General features: G+C 36.0%; 1 protein-coding gene across 19 annotated transcripts in view; it reads left to right on the top strand.

Annotated features, from left to right (window-relative positions):
* Afdn (afadin, adherens junction formation factor) overlaps positions 1-19,119 on the top strand; it is a 102,983-nt gene that overhangs the window by 16,357 nt on the left and 67,507 nt on the right. For 16 of the 19 annotated variants that reach the window (XM_010639415.2, XM_010639423.2, XM_010639477.2 and 13 more), the window contains exons 6-10: positions 8,201-8,312; positions 9,585-9,752; positions 12,810-12,854; positions 16,446-16,540; positions 18,249-18,511. In XM_010639415.2, coding sequence (XP_010637717.1) covers positions 8,201-8,312; positions 9,585-9,752; positions 12,810-12,854; positions 16,446-16,540; positions 18,249-18,511 — 683 coding nt within the window. The remainder of the gene's footprint in view (positions 1-8,200; positions 8,313-9,584; positions 9,753-12,809; positions 12,855-16,445; positions 16,541-18,248; positions 18,512-19,119) is intronic. The other 3 variants (XM_010639455.2, XM_010639487.2, XM_033763323.1) reach the window with 1 other exon arrangement.

Raw genomic sequence — 19,119 nt, 5'->3', positions numbered from 1 at the left:
TTTTGTCACTGGATATATCAGTTTGTGAAATGTGTACCTGTTGATAGACATTTGGATTGTTCCGCTTTTCAGTTTTTGATTCTTTAGATAAAGTTGCTAATAGGTGTGATATCTGGTAAGTATCCCATTGTGATTTAGTTTATACTTTGAAATCAAGTCCAATGTGTGGTGTATATGTTGTGAATTTTTCCCCAGTCTTTGATTTGCCTTTTATTTCTCAAATAATGTTTTTCAAAGAGTATAATTTTTTAATTTTATTGAAGTCTACATTGTAATTTTTTTTTTTACTTACATTCCATGGTTTTTACATTCTGTGTAAGAATTTGGCTCCTCTAAGATTGCAGACGTTGTTCTCTGTTTATCTCCTGCCTTTATATTTCATAGTTTTAGCTTTTACTTTTGGATTGTGTGTTCATTTCAAGTTAATGTTTGTGTTTAGTGTGAGATGAAAGTCGATGTTCATTTTTCTATACAAACATACAGTTGATTCAGCATCATTGTTGAAGGGACTTTCTTCCATAGATTTCTTTGGCATTTTTGTCAGAAATCAAATGACCACATATGTATGATTGAATTTCTGGACTCGATTTCTTCCGTTCACCTACAGGTCTGTAATTTTGCCTGTAATAACTTGTCTTCATTAGTATAGGTTTGTTTTGGTTTGGTTTGCGATAGGGCCTCACTTTGTAGTTCAGATTGGCCTTGAACTCACTACATAGCCCAGGCTGGCCTCAAACTTGCAGCAGTCCTCCTGCCTCAGCCTTCCGAGTACTGAGATTACAGGCGTGCACCACCACGCCTGGGTCTAGTTTTAGTTTTTTGAGGAATCTCTATGCTATTTTTCCATAGTGATTTTACTAGTTTACATTCCCACCACCATTGTGGAAGAGTTCCTTCTTCCGCCCTTTTTCTGTGCGTTCATGCCCGTACTTGCTATGATTTGATTTCTTGATAGCTATTCTTTCTGGGGTAAGATGGAATCTCAGTGTTGTTTTAATTTGCATTTCTTTAATGGCCAGGGGTGTTGAAAATTATTTCATGTATTTATTGGCCATCTGTACTTCTTTTTAATTTATTTTTTTTTTAGGTACCAGGGATCAAATTTGGGACCTTGTGCTTGTGAGGCAGATGGCAGAACCACTGAGCTAGATCCCCAGCCCTGTAACTTCTTTCTGTGAAGTGTCTATTCATTTCACTTGCCCACTTTTTGTGGATATTTTATTGGGGGCATTTAATTTTATTTTAGTTCTCTATATATTTTAGATATTAGTTCTTTCTCTGAGGAATAGCTGGAAATTTTTTTTTTCACATTCTCTAGGTTACTCTGTTGGTTGTATCTTTTGCTGTTCAGAAGTTTTAAAATTTGATTTGATACTTTTCCTTGTGCTACCAGGGTTTTTTTTGTTTTGTTTTTTTTTCCCCAGAAAGTCCTTGCCTATACCTGTGGCTTCAGGACTTATACCTATTTTATCTTCCAGTAGATTGTTTCTGTTACATTTAGATATTTGATCCATTTTGATTTTAGTTTAGTACATGGTGGGATATTTGGCCTAGCAGTGAATCCATCCAGACCCGGGCTTTTCTTAGTTGGTAGGTTTTTTATTACTGCTTCAATTTTAGTACCTGTTATTGTATTATTCAAGGTTTTTAAATATTGGTTCACTTTTGGTAAGTCATATGTATATAGGAATATGTATATTCATATGTCTGTATAATTCACATGATATATGTATGTGTACATATATTCATATGTACATAGGTAATTCATACATATATATGTGTAATGTAGTGATTCATATGTATATAATCCATATGTGTGTATATATAGGTAAGTCATATGTATATATGTATATAATTTGGTAATTCATATGTGTAATCATTTCTTCTGAATTCTTGAGTTTATTGATTTATAGGATGTAAAGTAGCTAGTAATCTTTTTTATTTTAGTAGTGTCTGCTATGATGTTACCTTTTTTATTTCTAATTGCATTCAGATCTTTTCTCTCCTTTTTTGGTAAGATTGGCTAGGAGTTTGTCTATTTTGTTTATTTTTTTGAAAAGCAAGCTCTTCATTTTGTTGGGTTTTTTTTGTGTTTTTTTTGGCTCAACTTCATTGATTTTTGCTGTGATCTTTATTTTTTTTTTACTTGTACTACATTTGGGTTTGGATTGTTCTTGTTTTTCTGGGCTCATCATTAGGTCATTTGGATTCTGTTTTGTTTTCTGATGTGGGGCTTCACAGCTGGGACTGCTTTCATTGTGTTCCATAAATTCTGGTATGTTTTACAGGCATATTGTTTAGTTCTAGGAACTGCTTTTTATCTTCCTTTATTTCTACTACCCATTGATTATTCAAGACTGAATTTGTTTTTCATGTGCTTGCATATTTTGTTTTCTTTTGTCATTGATTTCTAGTTTCATTTTGCTTTGATCTGATAATTATTGTATAATTTGGGTTTTTTAGCACTTAAGCATGCTTTATTATATGCTTTATATATATAAAGCATGCTTTATACTATATGGCCTATTTAGGAGAAAGTTTCATATACTGCTGCGGAGAATGTGTATTCTTTTGTTGGACGGAACACTCTGTAGTTATTGATGTAATAAGTCCATTTGTTTTAGAGATTTTTTTCCAATTCTGGTATATCTTTAATTTTTCGGTTTTTATTTAATTGTTCTGTCTGTTACAGTGGGGTATTGAGGTCTTCCACTAAAATCGTGTTCCTTTCTGATCTTGTATGTCCAGTAGTACTCATTTTATGAAGTTTAGTGTGCTGTTGTTAAAAGAATATATGTTAATAATTGTTTTCTTTTCCTGTTCAGTTGTTCCTTTAACCAATATGCAATGACCTTCTTTGTCTCTTGTGATTAGTTTTGGCTTGAAATCCACTTTGTCTGAAAGTATGATAGCTACATCTACTCTTTTCAGGTTACTGTTTCATGGAATGTTGTTTTTCATTCTTCAATTTTTAGTTTATGAATTTTCTTTTGGATTAAATGTGTTTCTTGTTTGCAGCATACTGTTGGAGTTTATTTCTTGATCCATTCTGCCTTTATCTTTTATTTTATTTTTGGTTTTTAATACCAGGGATCAAACTCGGGTCCTTGTGCTTGTGAGGCAGGCAGTGGAACTGCTGAGCTGTAAATCCCCAGCCCCTGCCTGTGTCTTTTGATTGGGGAATAGAGATCATTCACATTGAGAGTTGCTACTGATAGGTGATAGCTTATTCCTGTCATTCTATTATTTTCATGTTGCTGATTCCCTTTCTTTCTTCTCTATTTAACTGGTAATTCCACTAGGTACATTCACTTTATTAGACCTTTTGGCCTTGTTAGCTTCCTTGTCTCCTAGGATATCCTTGAAAACTCTTTGAAATGGACAGTTTGGTGGACATGAATTTCTTTCAGTGTTTTTTTATCATGGAAATACTTTATTTCTTCATCAATTTTGAAAGATAGTTTTGTGGAATATATTAGTCGATTAGAATTTATTTTCTTTTAAGGCTTGAAACACTTTACAAGGTTTGTGTTGAAAAGTCTGCAGTAATTCTAATGGGTTTACCTTCACAAATGATTCATTGCTTTTCTCTAACAGTTTTTAAGATTTTATTCTTATGTTGTATTTTGGGGATTTTATTTATGATATGTTATGAAGAGATTTTCTGTTTCTGGTTGTTTTGGGTTCTACGTGCCTCATTTATCTATGTCTTAAATTATTTACTCATACAGTATTTGGAAAGTTATCTGCTATTATTTCTGTAAACAGGTATTTTTATATCCTTTGTGCTGTCTTCTGATATTTCGGCAATTACAGTTAATCTTAGAGTAGGCTTCTTTGCGTCATCTAGGAACTGTTGGATCAACCTTTTATGTTTTCTTATTTTCAAGTTCACCTTGATTAATTGATCATCAACAGTAGCCCTGACTTCTAGTTCTGACACTGTCCTCACATTGGTCACTTCTCCTGCTCACAGTTTTTATAGAACTTTTAATCTCCTGAATTTCTGTTTGGACTATTTTATGGATTCTAATTCTTTTCTGTGCTGATCATTCATGTTTTGTTTCATTTTGTTTAGCTCAGCCAGCTTTTTATTAGTGTTTTCTGTAGATTTACTCATTGCTTTATTAGGCCCATTATCTGTTTAGTTATATCTTATTTGAGCTCACCAAACAACTTACTGACCTGTTTTGTTATCTCATCTGTTACCCTTTTGAATAATCAGCTATGTGGCTTTTGATTTTCTTACCCTCTGGTGCCCCATGGATCAGCTTTGGGAGAGTTGAGAGTTTTTGGAGGCATTTTGTTGCCTTGCCTTTTCATGTTTCTGCATTTTTTGTTTGTTTGATTTTTGTGCTTGAGGCTTGATTATAGTGGAAAGGTTTATTGCTAGTATGGAGACCTCTCTAGTTAATATCTTTTTAAGCCGTGCTTTCTGGGAATACCTAACCATTGGCTTTTGCTCTGTCCCCAAATCTAGCCACCTTCATTTATTTGGAGGCTGCAGTGTGTTTAGCCCAACACCCAGTCTTCCAGGAATGAGTCACTTGTGTTAATGACACAAAGGCAGTCTACATCCCTTGACATGCAGTGAAAACCAGTTAATAGCAACAACTATGTCACATTGGCTACAGTAATAAAATCACCAACAGTAGTAGTGTCCAGTATAAACTGGATATTGACATACCCTTCAATAATGTGCTGCCTTTATTCATTGAAAAGAGATCTATAATTACAGTATGAACATGAAAACAAACCACATATTGACCTACAATCAGTATCTTCTAAATGAAACAACTTTACCTCCACTGAAAGAACAGTGTTGAACAGTAATAGTGTAAAGTTAATTAGCAATCCAAAGATTCATAAAGCTTAATAGTTATTCTAGTAATCATTGAGGAGGGTGAGGAACTGGAGAATGAAAAAAGTAAATTTTGAAGCATTAATGGAAGAAAAGGAGAAGAGTATGATAGGGCATCCTGTAGATTTATGTAAATTTTAGTGTCAGCTTCTCAGTTATTACCCAGAATTTTCTGGGACTTGATAAGACTTTGCTTGAATCTGTGGAAGAACATAGACACTTGCCATCTTTACTCTCTAGTCTGCCAGCCTGTGAGTAGGGGCAGCTCTTCCTTGATGTTGTTCTTTGAACTGTCTCCACAGTGTTTCAGAGGGTTCAGGGTAGAGGTCCTTGTAAATTTTTTGTTAACTGCAGGAGGTATTGAATTTTATGGCTTTTTTCCTGAAAAACTAAGAAGTTATATTCATTTAAAAAAAAAAAACTAGTAGATCCATAATTTTATGAATATAGCCCAATTTTCAACTGAAAAAGTAAAACAGATGTTCCCCTCACATTAAAATTGTAATAAATAATACAAAATTGTTTAAATGGACATGAACAGAGTACAAGGGAAGTGAGACAGTGGAGCAGAGTTCTCAATGGGATTGTGGCAGTACTGTAATTGGTCTTCTAACTTACAAACCAGAGATAACTGCAGTACAGGCTCAGGACAAAGCAGGACCATGCCCGATCCCAACACAGGAAGATCCTGGAATGGGAGGTTGTAGTAGTCACAGGTGAAAATTTAAAGTTGGATTGGAAAGAAAAAACTGGGGAGTGCAAGCTTTTGTGAGATGGCAGACCCCCTTTCCTTTTGGATCATAGTGTTTACCAACCAGCTAGAAGAATACTGACCAGAACATGGGTGAGTATTAACTGGAAGATAACAGAGAATCCTTTTTTTTTTTTTTTTTTTTTTTTTTTTTTTTTTTTAAAATACTTGAGGGTAGAGGACTTTCTGGTACATTTTCCTCTTGGCAGATAAGTGGGAAGTGGAGGAGAGTTTTGTTTTAATGCTGGGCTTTAGGAAATACTTGTTCAGAAATACCCACCTATGAGAGACATAATTTACCTATACAATAATTGAGTCCATAGACATAGTGGATTTTGTAAGTGTTCTTTATGCTTAAAATTGGTTAGTAACTGCTGTAAAATGCTTTCTAAGTCCAAATAATCTCAGTAAAAGAGTAGTGTAGATAGTATCTGGGTTATTGGGCAGAGGCCTCATCCTCTTCTTGCTGTGTTCCATGTTGGGTTGTGACCATGGAGAGGGACCTTTAAGAGTACCTGTTGCTAGCTGGAGATTTAGCTCAGTGGTTCTGCCACCTGCCTCTCAAGCATAAGGACTTGAGTTCGATCCCCGGTACCAAAAAAAGAAAGAAAAAAGAAAAAACATTATGTTGTGAGCTGGGGATTTAGCTTAGTGGTTCCACTGCCTGCTTCACAAGCACAAAGTCCTGAGTTCAATCCCCGGTACCAAAAAAAAAAGAGGAATGCCTATTACTAAAGTGTTTGTTGTTTCAGTGTATAAATCTGTCTGCTGACAATCAGTTCCCTAAAATTGCATATCTTTTGGTATGTGATAATGAATTTGTGGTAAGTAATTTGAGGCTGATTTTTATTAATGAAAATCAGAAAGGAAAAGAAGACGTTGATCATGAATTTAAAGTTATAAAAGCCTAACTGAGGCTTTCACTGACCGCCTCATTTGAGGCCCCTGTTGATTTCTTCTGAGAAACTACTCTACTTCAGATTTTCTACGCTGTTATTTTGTGACCAATTTTCTTTTGCAAGTTTAGGCAGTGCAGATCAAGAGTTGTTTGATATTTTTATCCTGAATTAGAAATTCTGTGTTTTCCTAGCCTATCACCTCATAAACTGAGGCTGCTTCATATTCACTCACTTTTTTAATATGTTCAATTAATTATTCAGTAAATACAGTCATCCCATTTGTTAGTACTGTGCTGGACTATAAAAATAAGAGTTGCCTTTAAAAGAGCTTATAATAAAGGGAGACAGAAAAGGTTAAGGAGTAGAACACAAACAAGGACTTCTAAACTAGAAGAGAGGTTAAGAAGGCTGATAGAGAAGTTGTGCTTGAACTGTAAAATGCATGGACACTATTCTGGCATGAGAGGTAGCCAGAGGGCTCTTGGAAGCATAAAGCATGTGGCTTCCATGGACTCTGGTTGGTAGTCTCTTGAGTACTTCATGTATCATGTGTCTGAAGATACATGACAAAGATTGAGGTGAAAGAGATAAACTGAGGTCAGAGCCTGAGGTAAAATGTGTTGTAAGCCAGAAGGCTGAATTTAATACAAAGCACTAATGAAAGATTTAAGTTAACACAAAGTGTGCTGTAATAACTTCATCTTTTTAGAGTAGTAAAAAGCATTGTCGAGAGGAATTGCAGGGTTCTAAGGAAGCATCCAATCCATTTGGCCTCTGTGCACGATGATAGGTTTTGCTTGCAAGGTCTATTAAGATAACACTTTTATGTTAGTTATTGGCTGGAAACAATAACTTATTTCTCATCATGTTTTCTGTAATCATACTATAGTTTGTATTGGCTCTGGATTAGAATGAAGAGGAGGGGATAGTGCAGGTTCTGCAGAATGGACAGGTGTTGTTGACCACTGCCTCTCCAATGCAGTCTTTTTCTGGCTTTCTTAAGTAATTAAGCAAAAAGTTTGGTTAGAGTAAAAACACAATGAACAGTAGCATGATATCATTAATTAAAGGTATGATGGGCACCAATTGTTACAAAGTTGCTTAAAAACAGTTATTACATGAATGGTCATAAAAGCATATAAAAGGTATACATAAAATTTAATCATAGAGATAGATTATAGAGATACAAGGAAAACTATGCTATTTTTTGTTAATAGGTATTCTAAGGCCTGGTATTTCTGAAAATATTTTACAGAAATTGAAATTAGTAATAAAGACGTATCCTTAAGAAATTACTTAGAGGTAGGGGCCGGGGATTTAGCTCAGTGGTTCAGTGGCCTGTCTTGCAAGCTCAAGGACCCGCGTTCAATCCCTGGTACCAAGAAAAAAAAAATTACTTAGAGGTTAACCATTATAGTCTTTCCATGTACAGATTTGTCAAAAGTAAATAAAAGTAATCAGACTAGTTCTTAAGGATCAGATGAATAAAACCTGCTAAACAGCTGGCTGAGCTTTTTGTTTGAAACTTTCTTCACTTTTATTGATTTTTTTATAACTAATTAGAATTTTTATAGTGTTTTATCAGTTTAATTCTACATTGGCGTATTTATTCATTCAAAAACCATGAATTTTCTTAATACCTGCTAAGTTACGTTTAGGTATACTCATTGTTGACTATTTTTCTTTTAGGTTATGCTTCCTCCTGGAGCCCAGCATTCTGATGAAAGAGGTGCTAAAGAAATTATTCTAGATGATGATGAGTGTCCTTTACAAATCTTTAGGGATTGGCCAAGTGACAAAGGTGAAGAGTAAATTTACTTTTTAAAGGATTACATATGTAATGTGCCTTGATTTCTGTATGCTGGTTGTTTATCAGATGATGTAGGAGATGTGAACATTAATGTTTTCTATCAGCCCTTTGGTGTACTGTTTCCCATTCCTACATAGACTTATTGGGGTGGCTCCTCAGTGATCCTCTGTAGGGCCACAGTCAGCACCCTGAGTCTTGGGCACAGATTTTGCCCAGATGGTTATCATTGGAGGTAGAAACCACATCTCAGGAAGAAGCCACACTAACAGTGGAAGGTTATTGTTACTTGTCAGCAATGATGCTGGCCAGAACTGTTGTGAAATTTGGACAGATTTGTTTTGGTAGAGAAAGTAACACCCTAAATTTAGGTTGTTCAGTGATTTAGGCATTTCAGTTATTCCTTATTCTTTCAGAGTATTCTTTATCTGTAATGGTTTGGACCAGAAGTGTTTCAAATTTTGGATTTAAATTTTGGAATATTTGCATTTACATAATGAGATATCTTGGAGATGAGCTCTAAGTCTAAAAATGAAATTCATTTATGTTTCATGTACACCTTATGAACATAGTCTGTAGTTTACTTTCACTGTGCCAGTATTATGCCTTCTACCTATCATATAAGGTCAGTTTTCCATTTGTAACATGTTGCCATCTAAAAGTTTTGTAATTTGTAGCATATCACGTTGTGTATTTGTAGATTAGCAACGCTGAACTTGTAATGAAGTCATACTTGGCATTATTCAAACAACTTTCTCTATTTCAGAGCAGTAGAGGTTTAAAACTGATGAAATAGTTTTTTAATTTTTACATTAGTATTGCTTTGAATTTTGAGTTAATTCAGTTGAATCTAATAAAAATCAAGTCAAATAAGATATATTTATATATACACTTTTGTGGTAATGTGTTAAGTATATATATGTGAATATGTTCAGTGATCATAAAATTATTTATGAATATAAGATTGATTTGTTTTTAAACTTACATTGTTTTCAAGCATATGATGTCCTTGGGTATTGGGTAGCTCACTGTTAATTAAAAAAAAAAAAAACTTTGCAAATAGTTTGCTGGCATTTTTTTAGAGCGCTCCAAGGGTCTAGTACTTCCTTCATTGAGTGAAAGTATAAATTAGGTGAGCTTTTCTCATTGACCTCTCAGCAGATGTTAATAAGTTTCATCCTGGTAATGTGTGAGCAATTGACTGCCAGTCAACTGGCCATTCACACCAGCCCATCTGGTTAATGATTCCCAATGTTACTGTTCTAGGGATTTTAGTCTTTCAGTTGAAGAGGAGGCCGTCAGACTACATCCCAAAGAAAACGAAGAAACACACTGAAGGAAAGCCACTGAAGGGGAAGGAGAGAGCTGATGGGTCTGGCTACGGTTCTGCTCTCCCCCCTGAGAAACTGCCCTATTTAGTAGAGTTAAGTCCAGGTGAGAAAGCTGGTCATATTAAAGTACATTTTTAGTGTTTAATGTTTCTACTTTTAAATTCATTTTAGAAGTGTCCTTTGGGATGACTTCACATTTTGGATTTTTTTTTTAAAGTAACTTTTATAAGATGATATTTACTTAAAAATGTTTGGGTCATATAATACATGTATTCATTTATAAGAATAAAAGTCTTATGGACAGAGCTGCAGAGAAACATTTAAGATAATGTATAGAGTGTTTTAAGAGAGGTTTAGGTGATGGTCCATTTCTTTTTAATGGTGCATTTTTTTTTTTATTGAGTTTATTGGTACATTTTAGGTATACAGTACAGTTACATTCCTTATTGGGATCTTGTACCTATATATGACAGGTCTTGGTTCTCATTTTTTCTCCTTGTCCCTGCCCTCCCTTCACCCCCTCCTCCCTTCCCCATTTACAGACACTTTATTTCCATTTCTCATATGTTTTTCTTTTCCCTTATTACCTTTCCCCTACCCTTCCCACTTTCCCTACACCTTTAGCCCTTTTCTTCCTATTTCACATTGTTAATTATCTCATTAGGATCTTATGTACTATTATAGTTTGGTCCATTTCTTTTTAATAAAACATTTCCAAAATAACTTTAGTGCCAGGTACAGTGGTGCATGCCTGTAATCCCCACACTCAAGAGCTGAGGCCAGGGGATCACCATGAGTTTGAGGCCAGCCTGAGCTACATAATGAGACTTTTGTCTCAGAAGAGCAAAACAAAATCTTCAGCAATATAGTCAACCTGCTGAAGACAACAAACTGAAATTTACTTCTTAGACAGATTTAATAAAAGCTTGTGGGGGGGGTGTCATATTATTATTTGTAATGCATGAACAGTGTCCAAAAGGAATGTCTTTAAATTTAACAGTATATCTAAAAATAATCCATCTTAATAAGTGGAAGGCTGTTTGATTTTTTTAAATAATAAGAGTAAATTTATTTTCATAAGTATCTGCATATATCATTTGTAGAACTCTTCTAAACTGCTATTGTCATAAGTTGACCATCAGGTAGAGAAATACATTGACATTCTTAAAGAAGTGCTTTTATATACACATCCCTGCATAGTGTATATTTGCATTGTGTTATCTATTGTATATTTCTTTATCATTTACCAGAATCACATCATTTCTTATTTAAAACATATATGTGACCTGTTACGAAGATAATGTGCCATCTTCTCCACCTCAAACTGCATCTAAAATAAAGCCCAATGTGTAATTACATAAAAATAAACCAGTTGTGTAGATAGTATGTTGTTCCTTGAGCAGAAGCTATGTTTTTCTCTTCTTTGATTCCTCAGTGTTTATTTCCAGGATTGATTTAGTTTCTTAAAGCTGATTATTATATTATAGTTAAGAATTAGAAACAGTGTTTTCAACAGTCTTATGAAATAGCTGAGTTACATTGCTATAGAATGGCATAGTTATGTTTTGATGCTATTGTGATTAGTAGTTGGTGGCAGTGTAGCCGTGGGGTAGTAGCTGTTGTGAGTGATAGTAGTCCTGCTTTGCCCTCAGTTCTCTGACTGGGAGTTCATGTGCAGTTTTACTTTCTCACTGTAGTTTGGAAGCATGTCTCAGGACTGTGGTGTGTGTATATAGTGTGATAAAGGGTTTTTGCTTGTTCCTCTGAGGAAAGGAACTGCAACAATGATACAGCCACTGTTTTTGAGCTTCAAAAAATTTAGAAATTTTTGGACATTGGACTTGTCATTTAAATTTTTGCATTAAATACTGGAAACTAATGATTGTTTTCTTCAAAGCCAAATTGAAGGATATAACTCAAACAAATTGATAAATAGTGGCATTTGATCTTCAAATAAAAAATGGAAAGTTGCTTTTGATGGCAGCAGAGACAGGCTGAACCTTCATTTGGCAAATACTTAGTACTTACTTTGTATCAGACATTGTTCTGAGCCTTAGAGATGGAGCACTGACAAAACAGAGTTAAATCTGATCTCACACTACTGAGAATTTCTGTTTTGGCTGTTTATTCCATAATTGTATTCTCTGAGATAATCAGTATGTAGAGTTTGAGCTAAGTGTGGGAAGATGCTAGACCCTAGATAAATTTGCACTGCTTTTCATCATATATGGGCAGTACCACAAACAACATGCTTACTAGTACATTTCTTGGTATTTTGCTATCTTTAGTCAATACTTACTGAGCTCCTACTGTAGGCAAAGCAATAGATGCAAAGGCAAGTAAGATCATCCCTGACATCAGGTAATCTACACACCAAGAAGTAATCTTAGCACTGTCTGTGGTCAACACTCATGAGTTCTCTGGGCAGCATGTGGGACTTTTCCTACTGTCCACAGGTGCCTGTGGGTGATACAGAGCTCTCCTGCTCTCCTAAGGACAGAAGCTGGTGCTCTGAGTGCTAGCTGAGGACTCTGTTGCACCAAAACCATGTCCTTTCACTAAGATGTGATGTCTGTATTTTTATTATTAACCACTCAAAATCAGCATGCTGAATAAATTGATTTAGTTTTCATTTATGAGAAAATATTTCTGCATTTGATACATCGTGAATGGATTTGTGTGATATTTTCATTGGACACATTGTCAACAAAGTAATAAGTGATGAGGTCCTGCCCAAGTGGGATAGGAGGTTTCTGAGAAGTGGGTGTGTACTTGTACTGTCTTTTGGAGGAATGGGAGCAGGATGCTGCTTTGTTCTTTGCATTGGATCTGAATGTGTTCTTTACGCAGAAGTCAGCCAGGTGGGGTGATAACCTTCTATATGGTTAACTCCCTCTTGCTGTCCTATTGCTTGGCAACTCACCTATTGTCCTTAACAGTCTGCACTGGTTTCTAAAACACTGACTGGGGCACTACTGTAGTCTTGTCCCCACAGCTCTGAAAGCTGACGGGTAAAATGTACCTTTTCTTCCTTTGAGACATGTCTCACTGAAGCTCACCCTCTGCGTCTCTTCTCCTCCTTCCCTCTCCCACGTGTTCTGCATGGTCTCTGTCCTGCTGATGCTGCCTTCACCTGGGTCCTGGCATGTCTTAACCCCAGGGAGAAGGAGTCACTTTGCCTACTACAGCTATCACACTTATGAAGGTAATGCTATGCTTAATACTACTTTTATAACTGGGGCACTAGCAGACCTCCTGGGCAAAATGATGTTGATTGACCAGATGATGTATTTATGAAAACCTCAGTGTACTGTCATTTTATATATACCTATAAAGTGTCCCGTGTCCAATATTTATTTCAATTACTGTAAGCTTATTTTACTGCTCTTGTTTTTCTTGGGTTCACCCTGAGAAGCAGCTGTAGACAGAAAAGAGTCAGTGACAAAATTGTTGTAGATCGAGAACAAAGTGCCTTAAATGTCCTGCCCTTTGTTCACTTCCCTTTTACACTGAGAGTACATGCAGAGCATCTCTCTCTAAAAATTTGAAACCTTTGAGCACTGACAAGTAGAAAATTCCACACCTGACCCCATGTAATAGATTGTCGGAACAGAGGTGTAGTTAATGCATCATATGAAATTGCCTGTAGGCTCTGTATATAAAATGTATGAGGTGTGATCAAAATACTACAGGTGTATGTTTACATTTTTAAAATGTATTATAGTAAAAGACACATTGCCATTAATCCTTCTCAAAAAACTCTCCCTCAGTTCAAGCACACTTATCCTATTGTTCTTGCCACTTTCTGAAGCAGTTCTGGAAGTGCTCTAAGTGTCTTTATTAGGTGTGAGTAAAAATACAATGAATGCTGCTGCCAAGTGCCATCCAGTGGAAAAGCAGGCACATAAAAACTTTAGTATGTCTTTATCTACCTTAGTCACCTGATCTGGCACTGTGCAATTTCTGGCTCATCCCTGAAGTCAAAATGACCATGAAAGATAAATACTTTGGATTGATTCAGGACATTGAGGTCGCCATAACAATGCAAGTAAAGCCACCCACTAAAGAAGATTTCCAGAACTACTTCAGAAAGTGGGAAGATTGATAGGATATATTCAAAGAGAGGATTATTGTTTTGAGGGAGAATAATGGCAATGTGTTTATTACTATAAGAAGTTACTGTATTTTTCAATCACTCCATATGTATGATGCATAAATGAAGTTTGTGTTTAGAGTTGGGTTCTATCTCCAAGATATCTCAGGTATATTCAAATATCCACAAATCTGAAAAATTTTGAAATTTTAACTAGCTCTGGTCCCAAACATTTCAGGCAGGGGACACTGTTAAAAGAACCTTTTGGCAGAAGTGTTGCGTCAGTGGTGGGGTTACTCTAAGCTTTCTTCTCTTGTAAAGTTGTTCCAGATGTAGTTCTCTATTGGAAGAAAAGTGGGATAATTTGGACAGAAGCCTTGTTGAGGAAAGGGGAACCCTAGGAATGTGTGTTGAGGGAGTTTTACTGTTTGTGCCTATGAATGAATGATCATGTGCTGTTGGGGTCGAACTGGATGTCACAAGAAGGGACAGGAGGCACCAAGCACTCTTCCTGCCCCTGCTTAAACCAAATGCTTTTTTTTCCCACTGAGGCTAGGACTACCACCCAGGTCTCTGCCGTCTACCCAGACTCTGTCTCTGTTTTTTTATTTCAGTGCAGTGGTGAGGAAGAGGAGACTAGGAAAGCAGCTTGTGACCCTCCCTTCTCTCATATTTCTCAGTCTGTTTTAACAGCTCTTTACTATTTACTAATCCCCAGGAGACCTTTCAGTAACATTCAGATTTCTTTTTCTTTTTCTTTTTTGTTTTTTGAGATAGGATCTCATTATGTAGTTGAGACTGACCTGGAATTCACTGTGTAGCCTAGTCTGGTCTAAAACTCACAGTGATCCTCCTGCCTCACACAAATGCTGGGATTATAGGTGTGTGCCACCATGCCCGGCCAGACATATCTTTTTTTCATGTTCTTATATTTTTTTTAACTTTGCGTTGAAATAATTGGTCTTGTTTCAGACATGGTTACTTATTTGCGCCTTTTCTTTGTTTATAATTAGTGTAGTTTCCGTTTAACTTTATTGTGTTGCTTAGTTTTCTTCATTTTTAGTGTAGTCACTGTGAACATATTAAGTCTTTGTTGTCTACGTACTGTAGACCACACATTGAAAGCTGTGAGCAGCAAAAGCCTAGCCACACAGCTCAGAGGTGAGTCATGGGCAAAATCTATAGAGTCCTTGAAAAATGTAGTTCATGGTGCTGAAACATAGTGGATAGTGGCACTTTGAAGGACAGAAGAGGGCAGCTTGAAGAGAACTGCCATTCTGCTTAAAACAAAAGGACACTCCAGAGGAGAAGGGAATTGCCCATGTTCGCGTAAAGCCCCGGATGATGTTGGTGTCTCATGTGGATCAGGACTTTGTAACAGCACTGAAAATAAACATTCCAACGGAAGCAACATAGACGATGAATCAGTTTTTGGGTGGATGTTAGGGATTGGTGTCTCTGAATTACTTCAGTGTCATCTTGACTTTCCCCCCACATGTCACAGATTCCTGAAATAATTCAAAAATAGAAATTTTTGTCATTAGAATGTTTTTTTGTGTTACTCTAAAAACTAACATTGGTTGTAACAAATTGTGAATTTATGGTGTGTTTTGTCTTTTAGAGTTCAGACACACTAGGACTGAGAGAACTTGGCAATCAGACTGCAGATGCCCATGCCTTCCAAAATGTTTAACCTCTGAGACTCTCATAGTTTACATGCTTGATGCCAGTGACTCCTAATTTTAATAAGTGACTCTGAAAGTTACTCAGGCAGTCATGAAGTAGGTCAGGGAAACTTTCATTTGCCTTTTAAGGAAACTATGTATTTGCTGTGGTACAGTTGAAGTCTGAAATTGTATCGGAATTCCTCGATTCTGTCAAACATGATTTCTTATAGATTAACTCTGAAATCAGAGAAGTCATCACTGGACACCCTCTTGTGCCGCCTGGGTGTGGTGGCTGAGAAGAGAGTGAGCATGTTTGGTATCAGTAGAGGCAGAGGCCTGGAGGTGATGCTTCTTCTTTTCCTATACCTCTTCTCCATCATAGAAAGTCATTCTGCAAATTAAAAAGTTCAAGAAGGTCAGAGAGGTTTAAAGTGATAGAAACCCAAAGACATACAGTTATCCTCCCTTTCATCCCAGTTCTACCCATGTGAACTAAGTATTTTACCAGCAATTTTTCCTCAGCCATGGTTATTAGAATCATTGGAAGAATTGTTCAGAGAAGATCTGCCTAGTCCTCATCATCCTGTGGATGATATTCCAGGAGGTCTGGGTGCCGTGTAAACTCCACAATTAGGAACTTCCACCTTTGATTTCACTGTGCCCCACCAGCTATTTTGTGCTGTGAGGGTGCACATGTCTTTCATGGTGTTCATATTAGTAATGTGATTGCATCTCAGAATCATCAAAAAAGACCCAGGGCATCATGTAGAGAAAATCTCCTTTTATGTAATAAGAAAATGTTGGAATTAGTTAAAGTCTTAGCACTTTATATTAAACAGAAGCTGGTATACGTATTTCTTTGAAGATTATATATCCAGTTTGTTGAACTGTATGAGTGTTCTCTAAAAGAGTTGGAGTGTTCTCTAAAATAAATCCTGAGAATTGTAGTATTATTGTTATAAAGTTTTGTTTATTTCAAGTAATGTAACAAGGACATTAGACTACAAATGGAGTTCTCTTCCTTCTCTCCTCACAGATGGCTCTGATTCCAGAGACAAGCCAAAGCTTTACCGCCTTCAGTTGAGTGTGACTGAAGTTGGGACAGAAAAGTTTGATGACAACTCTATCCAGGTATGCTATCAAGCTGTAGAGTGAACCTCTTACTGTAGTTGTACGTGTTCAATAGGCAGCACAAAGTAGAAAACCTGTCACAAGGGGCAGATGAATAAATCCAAATTACAAACCTCACATTTACCTATAAATAGTTCATCTACTCTGAGTAGCTCTGCTTTAGTATGGAAAGAACAGTGTATGTATGTATGTATTTATGTCCGAACTTACCTTTCAAAAACTTGGCTTGGATATGACACTTTTCCAGGCTCTTTACTCTTTCTATCCAAGAAGATGTTAGCAACTTACAGGTCTTGCCTTAAGATGGGGAAGTTGTATTGCTGAGTCATACATAGCAATAGGCCTTCAGTAAGACCTAGCTAAATATAATTCTCAAGTGCTTCAAACAGCTTGATGTTTGTGTTTGAAGATGTGGAATCAGGATTTGTCACTTTGAACTCAGGTAAATCATCTTTGCTCTTTATTTCTTGTTTCTCAGTTGTAAAATGATAGGACTTCTGGTTCTGTGATTTTTTTCATTGTTAGCACAACAGTAAAACAGATTAAGTAGAAATGTTTTAATCATAAAATTTGTTTAGATTGATCTACTAATTATGCTTAAGATCACCTTCAACATATGCTTTTTACATTTTTTCTGTAGTGCCAGGAATGAATTCAGGGACTTATGCACGGTAGACAATTGCTTTACCATTATGTTACACTACCTTGATCATACGGCTTTTTCTCTTTTGAGACAGGATCTTACTATGTAGTTCAAGCTGACCTTGAACTCATTATGTAGCCCAGGTCTGCCTCAAACACATGGTAGTTCTTCGGCCTCAGCCTCATGAATGCTTGAATTACAAGTGCACAGGCATGATCATGTGCTTTTTAATGCAAAGTTGGAATATGCCTCAAATCAAGTTACTACTAGATGCTATAAATGTCTTCAGTGTTTTGACATTATTTTGATACTGTGTGATAAAAAATATACTGAATGTTTAAATTTTTAGGAAAATATCTTAAAGGAAAGACATACTGCTGTTACCACGTTTCTGCCTGCTGGAACCAATGGTGATATGTGCATGACTGTCTCATCAGGCAACTTGTGCCACTGGTGGTGCAAATGAATCTAATCATTTTTATTGGTCTTTTTACTAATAAAATTAATTTTAAAAAGCAGCCAGATGGGACAGTCATGCATGTACTATCGGGTTCAAGCCCCCTGGCAGCAACACACACAAATTATGATCCCATTGTGATCTTGTTAATCCCCCTTGCTTCAAACACACCTCATATTTCTTAGCAGTGTTTCTTTTCCTGTAATAAGTTTTCTTTAGTTTAAATATTCATTGTATTTTTTAATATGAGAAAAGGAAAATATGGAAATGAAGTCTTTGTAAATAGGGAAGGGTGCAAGGGGAGAAGGGAGGGCAAGGGAATGGGGGAAAAATAAGAACCAAGATATATCATGTAAAGGTACAAATTCCCAGTGATGAACGTAGCTGTACTGTATACCTAAAAAGTACCAATAAACTCAATGAAAAAAATTCATTGTATGTTTTGATTACCCTTTAAATCATATTGAGTGGGATGTCCATTTAAAGCATCAGAAACCCAGAGCTTATTAAATTGTATTTATTATAAAAGAGGAACTCAAAAATTTTAATTTGTTTTTAAATATCATGACTTCGAAATGGGAATGTCTTTAATTTCCTTCTGTTTTCAGTTGTTTGGTCCAGGAATTCAGCCCCATCACTGTGACCTTACCAACATGGATGGAGTGGTCACTGTGACCCCAAGAAGTATGGATGCAGAGACCTATGTCGATAACCAGCGTATCTCGGAAACCACCATGCTGCAGAGTGGCATGAAAGTCCAGTTTGGGGCATCACATGTGTTCAAGTTTGTGGATCCCAGCCAGGACCACAGTCTCGCAAAGAGATCTGTGGATGGAGGCCTGATGGTCAAGGGCCCAAGACACAAACCTGGGTGAATATGATGTAGATCAACCTTTTTAGAGTGTGTTGACTATATTTAAAGTAATTTGAATTAGGTGTAGATGTCTGGATTTTAAAATTTTGTTCCATTTCTTTAAAATCAAAGTAGGATTTATGGTTTTGGCTTTTATCCTTGTTAATTTGGATATATTTTAGAAGGAAAAAGAATCCTAATTTTTTAGATGTTATTAAAATTTTTTGTTTTTTCCTGTAACTCATCCCTAAAACACACCAGTATCTCTTGAGGAATTTAGAATATTTTAGCTCCACCTAGTGGTTTTCTGGGGACTAGCAATGTGACCACCTATTGGGAAACTTGAAGGAAAGACTTACCTTTTGGTAATGATCATTTTAAAAACAAACAATGGTTATTAGCTACTTTATTATCTCTTTTGCAGGTTGATAGGGTAATGATCTTGGAAAGATAACTGCAGTACTCTTTCTTTATGGTATTTCAAAATACCTAAAAATTCCACTGAAGTATAAGCTTTCTGTTCAAAGAGCACAGACACAAACCAGCATGTTAGTAGGCTTTTCCACATTGATTTTCCTGTTGTTGTTGTTGTTTTTTGTTGTTTTTTTTTTTTTTTTTTTTTTTGT

The sequence above is a fragment of the Fukomys damarensis genome, unplaced genomic scaffold (genome assembly GCF_012274545.1).
Source record: "Fukomys damarensis isolate Sample0158 unplaced genomic scaffold, DMR_v1.0_HiC HiC_scaffold_14, whole genome shotgun sequence".
NCBI classification, from domain to species: domain Eukaryota; kingdom Metazoa; phylum Chordata; class Mammalia; order Rodentia; family Bathyergidae; genus Fukomys; species Fukomys damarensis.
Note: the sequence above shows the minus strand (reverse complement) of the source record. Positions and strands in the feature narration are given on the sequence as shown.